Here is a 9525-nt window from a genome sequence, read left to right as displayed (position 1 = left end):
GCAGCCATAGGAATGAAACGTGCTCATCGTCACATAAAACTCAGTCTAGTGAAATAAATATTTTAACGAAATCGTTCCTTAAAATGGCAATAGACTTATTGCAGTAAGAGTGCGGACAAATTTGAGTTCGGGATACCGTAGTTCAGCAAAAAGCTTCCTTTTAAAAGTTAAGGTAGATAAATAACCAATTAGCATCGGAGAAAGCTGAATACGAATATATTCAAGAATTTACTCTGTTTAATTTGAATGTGCAAAACAGGGAAAAAAGGATGTTTGCCTTTAATCCATACTATTGTCGTATTCAATAAGCTATTTCCATTTCAAAGCTCTGAGAGGAGTGCCGCTCTCTCAAAAATGTAGCTAGGGTTACTAACTGTTTAATAATATTTTATGATTATAAATTGATACAGAATTGTTTTCATTTATATGGGTTCCGTTATGACTTTTAGCTTGAACATCTACTTAACTTTCATCTTCAGCTTTTTTAAAATCTTTTTTTCGGATAATTTTTCTTTTTTATTAAACAAAAAACATTACTCCTTCAAATAATATATTAAATATAAACAAAAGATGGTCACTGATGATCTATTTCTAAATGTTTAGATGATTTTATGTAAAAAAAGATATTGTCCCGTTTTCATTTATTTCTTGTTATAGTCTTTTATTTCAGATTTACGATTATGTATGTATGTGTTTTTCTTCTCAATTCTTTGAAAAATAAAAATATCATTTTGTTAAATTTTAAAAGCGTTCCATACCGAAGTTTATAGTGTACTTACTTTTCTCTTGTTCTGGGATTGTTCTGAACAAAATAAAAGAAAATTCCTTTTTAACCTCGTCCTATATCAGATCCTTTAAGTATAATATATCTACTTTTTTGTTTTTACTTTGTATATAGACACATATAAAATTACATCTGTTGACCTCATTCCAAATATATGGTTTTATGTATGTATATAATATATATATTTATTAATATAAATATTCTTATCGTAATAATTTAACAAAGTTTAATGATATTTATATTTAATATTTAATGATCGCGCTTGGATTATGTGCTTTGCTTTAGTTTAGTTTATTCAGTTTGTATTTTTGTTTTATTTGGAATTTTTAGCTTCCCCGAGGTTAAACAGTATACTTCAGCGTTTATGGTAAATCTCATTATTTTAGTATCAAATATTTTCTTGTCAATATATTACATACATATGTATGTATGTATGAATTTTGTATTTTTCTTTCGCTCAATGTAATTTTTTGTTATTAAGGTTTTTAATTATTAAATTATTTAGTTAGTAGTAATTAAGATCTTCTGTTTGATTAAACATTGCTAAAGCGAATGATTTTCTATATAACTTCTTTATATGGGTATAGTATTTGACTGAGCTAGTGAAGCTAAAAGCATAAATGGTTATTTTTAATTTTAACTTATAATATGGACATTTTATTTGGTGATTTTAATTTTTTAATTTGACTCATTAATAAATGAATGCGTTTCCTTCGATTTTGGATTAATTAGAAAATGTTTTTGTTTATTGTTTTTTTTTGTTTTGTTTTTATTTCTCATAAATTGAGTAGGTAAATGTTTTTGGTGGTGTTTGATATGGATAGTTTTAAGGAACGGTTCTAGCGATGAGATTATAAGATTTGAATTTTAAAACGGCAAAATAGGTTGTTTTTCCAGCAAATACTTGAGAGATGAAATGAATGAAAACTGTTTTTAAATCTATACGATTTCCTTTTGAACGATTTATTTTAGTTCCTTAAATAGTTAACATGTGCTTTCAAGAGGACATAAGCGTGCACAGCTTTTTTTAAAATCGACTTCTTTAAATCAACTCCTACTATCACTTCCCCGCGTTGAACATCCGGTGCCTAGAACTTCAACTGGAGATTGTATTCTAACCACAAAGATTCTAGCAAAATTCTCCTTATCCAGAAATCAGCGGAAGAATTCCCAAGAAAGGGTCAACGGTGGCGTCTACGCAAACCATAGAATGTTAGGTCCCTTAATAGGGCACGTGCAGCCAAATAGCTAGCGGAGGCGCTAATTATATACCTAGAACAAAGGCAGCGTTTATTTGGGTGTGGATTTGTTGTTGGGTCTAGACTCAGCTAAATGTCTTTTGTGTTAACAGTGATCAATTAACTGTCAACCAGATAAACCACATTGCCATCGACGCACGACACTTCTCCAATATACAGGATGTCTAAATGTTCCGACATCGATGTTAGGTTACAATCGCAAGAGACTGCCATGTCCTTTTCCGATCGAGTCTCTAACAACCTCTTAGGATGTCCTATGCTACTTTCATTAGACATTGAAACCAGTGGTAATATTGTGTTAGGTTTCACAAGGTAACTACAGTTAAACTCCTGGTTTGACGACGAGTCCAAGCAATTTTTTTTCACAAGACCAAAAGTTAACTTAATTCTAAGAATATATTTTCTACATGATTTTTCAAAAATGATTTCCAGGTATAGAGTCTTGCAATCATATCTCAAATTTCACAAATTTTTAAATGTTTCCTTCAAGTTTTCAATAGAAAATATGTTAACATTTGAAATAATGTAAATTCATGGACATTCAACCTTAAAATCGAAAAAATATCTTCATAAATCCAAAAGATATTGGTACTACCCGTGTTTTCAAAAACAAATAATAAAGCCAGCGTACAGGTCAGCAACCTTAGATACCAAAGACAGAATAATACTTTTTATTCTTTGTCAAATACATTCAAGAGCAATCTATGTTTATAAACCTGCAATATCTTTCTTGCTTGCTTTCTTCTAGTAGATATAATGTAAATATAGATGTACCATATCCTGGTATAATATGTCTATTTGTATATTTGTATGTAGTACTCTCATCCCCAAGGACATCCAATATCTGTGGATCATCCTCTGGTTAGATTTAAAAATGCAATCTGTTGACAGAAGCGATTATTCATCCTTTCTTTTTCTTCTCACTCACTTACTTACTCGCACTTATCCTTATACTGGATGCTGATGGGCTCATGGCTTCCAACAATAGACCAGGCTTGCCAGATTTGTGAGAGCTTATATCGCAATTAATTTTTGTATACACAGAATAAAGACAGGAAAATATACATTTTATTGCACATTGAAACAGGTGTATACATTAAATGATTGTTTGGAAATATTCAAATGTATGAGATAACTTCTCTTTCGTGATCAGATGCAAATAATTTTCGGGGCATGTAGGAAAATAATGTCAGGCTTTTGAAAAAAAAAACTGCATGAGCAACTGTCATACACGCTTGCATGTAACAACGTTTGAAACATAATAAATAACGGCCAATTTCTTGACAAAGTTCTAAAGTAAATACAAAATACTCGATCTAGTAATTATCGGTTTATCTTTCGAACTTAATTTTACAAATATTTTGAGCACAAGCATTTCTTTGCACACATATAATCATATCTAGAACTCGGTATGAAATCATTTTTGAGTTGTAGAAATTTTAGATTTCATTTGAATGGAATTGAGTTTTAGCGTGTTTTTTGCTTTTCTGGCTCAAAATTCTGAAATTTTACGAACAAAACTAAAAACATCTGTCGGATTTTGTTGAAGCAGATATTTATTTTAAGAACTTCTTTTGATATTCTCATTTTATTTTAAATAAAAACTGTGTTTTAATGGATTTCATTCAAGATTGTTTTTTTTATATAATACTAAAACAAAGGGCCTGAAAAGTACAAAAGCTAACGAGCTTAAATGCAAGTGTAACTTACACTTAATGAAACTGTCAACGTCCATAACACTTAGGTGGCGCAATTTGAAGCATGTTTTATGATAGCAATACCCGTGATAAAACCTTAAGTGGCACAGTCAGGGATTGAACCCAAGACCTCTCGCATGCTACGGGTACTACATATTTTACATTATGCAGCTAATATTTATACATTTTGGCAAAACCGTCCATGTTATTAAATCAATTAAATCTAATTTATTAATAAACTGAGTTTTAGAGAAACTGGTTATTAGTTTAATTAAACTCTTGCAAAACTAAAGAATTAAAAATTAATAATTTATGGAAACACAAGTTAGCTTGATTTTGTTTTAATAAAACTTTAAATAATAATTGTTTCAAATAGAAATTACATATGTAAATATACCTTAAATAATTATTATTATTATTTTATTATTTTGAGTAAGATAAAACCAAACAAGGAAGAATAAGTCAGGATTAAATTAATTTCACAAAGTCTTTAAGGAAATCGGTTTGGATCTATTAAAATTGAATTACATATTTTGTTTGTTCGATTAATCGACAAAAATTGTTTGCTGAATTTTATCACGTCAAAAAGGCGGAGGCTTTTAAATCTGGCTATCGCAGGCCTGGTGGTGGGATCAAACTTAGATTCGAAAATTGTGGTTCGCCGATGACAGTTAATTTGTTTAAACTCGGAGCCACAGCATTTTCGTCTGATTTTGGCTCCAAAACACACTTTACAATTATGAGTTTATTCAATTGTTTTTTACAAGTTTTCGATATGCATGTATGTACATATGTTTGATACTTAATTAAAAGGAAAAATTGTGATACATCGTGCACTCTGGCAAGCCTGTAATCTACCTGCCATGTAGGAGCAATGACGACCGACGCGACGACCATGCGACAATTGGCATTCGAAATATGAAACTTTTATTATGACGAAAAGAAAAGGGACTAAAGAATAAATCGCGTAAATCCTTTAATTTATTAGAGTCCTTTGTGTTTTTTTAAAAATGTCCTTTTATCTTGTGTTTTCTATGTATGTATATATTTTCTAAAGGTATATTTTCATTTGTTCTTATAGTTTTTACCTCAGAAGGTAAATGATGGAAGAAGTAAACAAGTTAAACTGAACAGGGAACACAATGTAGACAATGAGTAGATACTTGAGAGTGACATCACTTTCGTTCGGTGGATTAATGTCGGCTAAGGGATCAGACAAAAAAGTACCTTTTAATGATGAACTTAGAGAAAGCCTTTTAAATTCTTGGAGCGGGATCTATGAAAGGAATGTGGGTTTTGTTAATAGTAAATGTTTTATAATTTTAACTTCAAAAAGGAATACATTTTAAATTTAGTTTTTTATAAATCTATTTTTGATGAAATTAAATCAGTCAAGTTTGTACATATGTACTTTGTAAAACAATTTTATTGTGAAGGCAATAAACAAAGAGCTAAAGCCGGAATAGCTGTCAAATTAAAAAAAACTACAAAAGTAAGTACATACAGAGTTGTGCAGCAAGAAACGCCTTCAGCACTTTATTTGTTTTCGACAATAAGGTGTAAGACACTTTTGTACAGCTTATATGAATGTCATTGACTTAAATGAATGGAAAAACGGTGCAGTGAAATAAGGTCAAGTAAAATAAGACCAATTTTCAAAACTTGGACCAATTGCACTTTACAAAAGTGAAATATATTATTGCACTTCACAAAAGTGAAATGAGCCAATTCTTGAAGTTTGGACTTATTTCACTTCACCTGGAATAACACGAGGAACTTACAAAATTATTTTTAAAAAATCCAAAAACGAAATTCAACACAAATGTATTCTTCAATAAAATTCCACAAGAGAAGTGCTAACATAATTAGTAAATTATTAATAAAACAAAATTAATCTATATTCTTATGTATGGTATGATATGATTTTTTAAACTTACCTTATATTTCCTTATTATTGAACTGGACTGTAACTATAAATAAATTGTTTCGTATAGGTTCCTAAGATTTGTGCTAATCGGTAACTTGTAATCACATTTTTGGGGCAATACTGGGGGGTCAATAAAATTAAACTATTATATCTATGTAATGTAAGAAATTTTCAGAATAAACTTATATATGTATGTATGCAAATACTTATTGAACAACAACACAAACATCATATTGTAACTAAACTCTTAAATTTTAATGCATAGTAGTCATTGGTATGTTTTTGATCAGTACGAGTATGTGTAAGCCGGCAGAGGGGTTGTAAATTATAATTAACTAAGAAGTACTGTTTAATTTAATGTTAATAGTAACCCTCAGTTTGCATGTTGGTGCTGGTGAGAATGATGATGGTGTGTCGTCGTTGCATACAGACAATCCTGATCAGAGGACATCGAATAGTTGGCCGAATCTCTGTCTTCCGGAATGGATGTGTTAACTAGACTATGAATTTGCATTGGGTCTTGGAGCAGCTTCGAAAATGTATGATGGCCAGCCCCCAGTCCCAAATGCCCGTATGGAGATTCGGCTTTTGTAATGTGAGGGATGCGTCGTAGGAAGTGTGGATTAGAGTAACGTACACCATTCGGTAATGTTGTATGTGATACATGTTGCTTAGCTGCGACTACTCCCATTGAAGACATTACCGTTTGGGGTGAGTAACCTTGGGGTCTGTATTGTAATGACGCTTGACTGTGACACCCCATTGGCAGTGGCATCGTACTGCAGTGTGAATAATCGATTTTTTGCTCGGGCATTGTTCTTTGGAGCGGGAGGGTAGCACTATTGGATTTGCTGTTTAGGCTGTTGCAGCTACCATTACCGTTTGTGTCGTTATTGAAGCTGGACATTCGCATGTTAGTGGAGCGACCGTAAGGCTCTTCAGCAATTGGTGGTTGGGGTGGTTTTGGTGGTGGTTTGCTTGCAGCACGTGGACGGATAACAACTTCTTCACGTTCTTCACCGGAATGTACACCACTCGAGGATTCAGATGGTGCACGTTCTGGTGGAGATGTTGTGCTTTCTGTTGTCGAAGTTGTATCGCTACGTGGTGTTAATGCTTCGTTGGGTACACCGGAATCTGCTCGTCTGAGACATCGTGGAGTAGAACTGGATGCAATCTTCAAAAAGAAAGAAATACAAAATATTTCAATCGAATTTTTCAATTGGTTAAAAATTTGCCTAGGTATTTGTTTTTGTTTTTAAAATTTTTCCTATAAAAAAAGTTTAGCAGCTAAATTTTGGATCTTAACTGTGGATACCAGCGCCCATCGTGGACTTGATGAAATTTATTGATTATTCGAGAAAGATTTTATATGCATATGCAATCTTCTTTAATCCTCATTTGCCTTTAAGCTTCTTAGAAAAATGTAAGGTAAGCCTGACTCCGTATGGGTATCATAATTAGGGGTGCTCTTAGATAGCACGAAACCTCGTTTAGAAAATATCTTTGGTCATTTTCTAGTTTTTCTAAATGCTCATAGCCGTATGTTTAATTACCATAGCAAAGACAACTATTCACTGTAGCGTTGAAGACTTTCAATTTGGAATCATGAACATTTAAGTTATATGTAAGTATATAACCAAGATATTTGACTTCAATAACCAAAACTTTGACAATAACCTATAAATCTGTTGCATGATCTGAAAACTATATTTTTGGACTTTCAGGTATTTATTTTGAGATCCCAATTATCACAGTAATTTTGAAGCTTATTGATTTGAAGCCTTAGAGTAAACGAGTTATGTGACATGATAACAAAATCGTCTACATAAAGCAGGACCTTCATATCAACAACTATCGTAATACCTCCTGGGATGTGATTGTCAACATCATTAATAAATAATCAAAATAAGAAGGGACTTTAAACACAGCCTTGTTTATTATTATTATTTTTATTTCTTCATTTCATTAAAAAACTTTTTTTTACAATTTGAAAATCAAAATAATATATGAACATGGCAAGATTGCCGTCTGCTAGAAAATAATATTTGCTTTAAAAAAATAAATAGTTGGTAGGTTTTCATTAGATTTCTTGTTATAAAAAAATATATAATTTGTTGTTTTACATTCGCTCCAACAGAAAAAATAAATGATCTTTTGTTACTGATTTTTGCGTTTTAGTTTACGTTTTTATAAATTCATATTATAAATTGTTTTAGAAATTTGTAAATTTATATTTTTATTTAAACAGAATTAAAAATTAAAAGGTTGAAAAGCTTTCTCGATCATTTAAGATATGCTCACAGAATATAAAGAGATTTGTCCACCCAACGGATCCGTTCATTACTCCGAACATTTGTTCTCTAGAGAGGACACTATGCTATAAATAGAGCCTTCGAATTTCTTGTAGTATCGGACAAATAACCATGAAATGGTAAATATGGCCACGCTCATTTCTACTACAATAATTCCAAAGGAGATCTGACCGATTCCGAATTTAGTGAAAGTTCAATATTTCAACCCTTGCTCTGAAAATTTTACCTATAGTTCTCGCAAAAAGTCTGTTAAAGTCTATTACTGAAATAATTTGTCGCATTAGTAGTTAAGGAGTAGCTTAGTTTTCTATAAATTTCTCTTGTTGATGATGATGATGCTCTATTTAGATGTTGAAGATATATATTTTCATCAACTTTTGCTATAACATTCGAAAAGATATCTTGCCAGTTATCTATGTTAAACTCAGTCAGTTTAGGAGAAACATTATGCAACCGGGCAAATTGAGTCCATTAATTAAATGGATATGATTCTGTTCGCAAAAGAACCTTTACAATAGATGTGTGAAGATTCGAACTTGGTTTACTCATCACTCTTGTTAGAAAATCTGCATGAAATTTCAAATTATTTAAATAAATCTACCGATTTGTTTGATCCATCGTGGACAGTTTGCAATATTATTCTCAAGCATCTTTTCGTAGATTTATATGAATTTGGTCAATATACTTGTAGATCAATGATTTCATATTGACTGTGTCGAATGCAGCTTTTAGATCAAGTGTGAAGAACATTTCTTTGAATCAATAAATCGGTAGGCTGTAGTACTTAACACAAAGATTTTATCTATAGTTGAAAGGTTTGAAAGGAAGCGAGCTTGGCAGATACTGATCATATTTTTCTGTTCAACCCAATTCCTGAGCCTAACGTAAGCTAATTGTAATAACAATTTTCTCTATGAGTTTAACACAGTAATGCTCCCATAGTTTTCTTTAAAAACAGCTGTCATTTGGATTATCTGAAGTTTTAGGAACTGTCTCCTTACTATACATATATTCTATTGAAGAAACTTGAATGTATTCCAAAAACTCTGGAGTGGCATGTATATAGAACTCAACTGGGATACCCTCACGACCAGACGCTTTATATTTTTCATTTTTACCAAGGATGATTTAAATTCCATAATTTTTAATGAAGACTCTTATACTGAGATGACCACATTTAGGATGGGAAAACTAATAATTTTAGAAATAGGATCTGGCAACAGGAGTTTTTCATAATAAGGCGCGAGAACATTGACTTCGATTGAAAGTTTATTATTGCTAATAAGAATTTCAAAAAGATTTTAAATCTTTTGTTTTGTTTTGTAGGTACTTATGCTTGTTTTTAGTACATAATCGTTTATATTCTTGGCTTGCTTGTGGATACCATTGTTTGGTACCAGGATTACTTGCTTTTCTAAAAAGTTTCAAAAATGGAATCGATTTTTCTTTAGATTTTTTGCAATCATTGTCATACCATTAAGTACAAAATGTGCTTCTAACGCTATTTTCGTTTTGAGAATTTGAAGATTGTCTTATCGTAGTA

At 31.4% G+C, this 9525-nt stretch overlaps 1 protein-coding gene across 4 annotated transcripts in view; it reads right to left on the bottom strand.

Moving 5' to 3' along the window:
* Positions 1 to 1119: 1119 nt before the first annotated feature.
* Positions 1120 to 9525, bottom strand: part of LOC129954125 (protein tincar) — a 129236-nt gene continuing 120830 nt past the window's right edge. For all 4 annotated transcript variants that reach the window (XM_056067820.1, XM_056067818.1, XM_056067821.1 and 1 more), the window contains exon 10: positions 1120 to 6844. In XM_056067820.1, coding sequence (XP_055923795.1) covers positions 6041 to 6844 — 804 coding nt within the window. In that variant the 3' untranslated portion in view covers positions 1120 to 6040. The remainder of the gene's footprint in view (positions 6845 to 9525) is intronic.

This window comes from Eupeodes corollae, chromosome 1, assembly GCF_945859685.1.
Source record: "Eupeodes corollae chromosome 1, idEupCoro1.1, whole genome shotgun sequence".
In the NCBI taxonomy this organism is placed as follows: domain Eukaryota; kingdom Metazoa; phylum Arthropoda; class Insecta; order Diptera; family Syrphidae; genus Eupeodes; species Eupeodes corollae.
The sequence above is the reverse complement of the archived record's forward strand: the minus strand, read 5'-3'. Positions and strand labels throughout refer to the sequence as shown.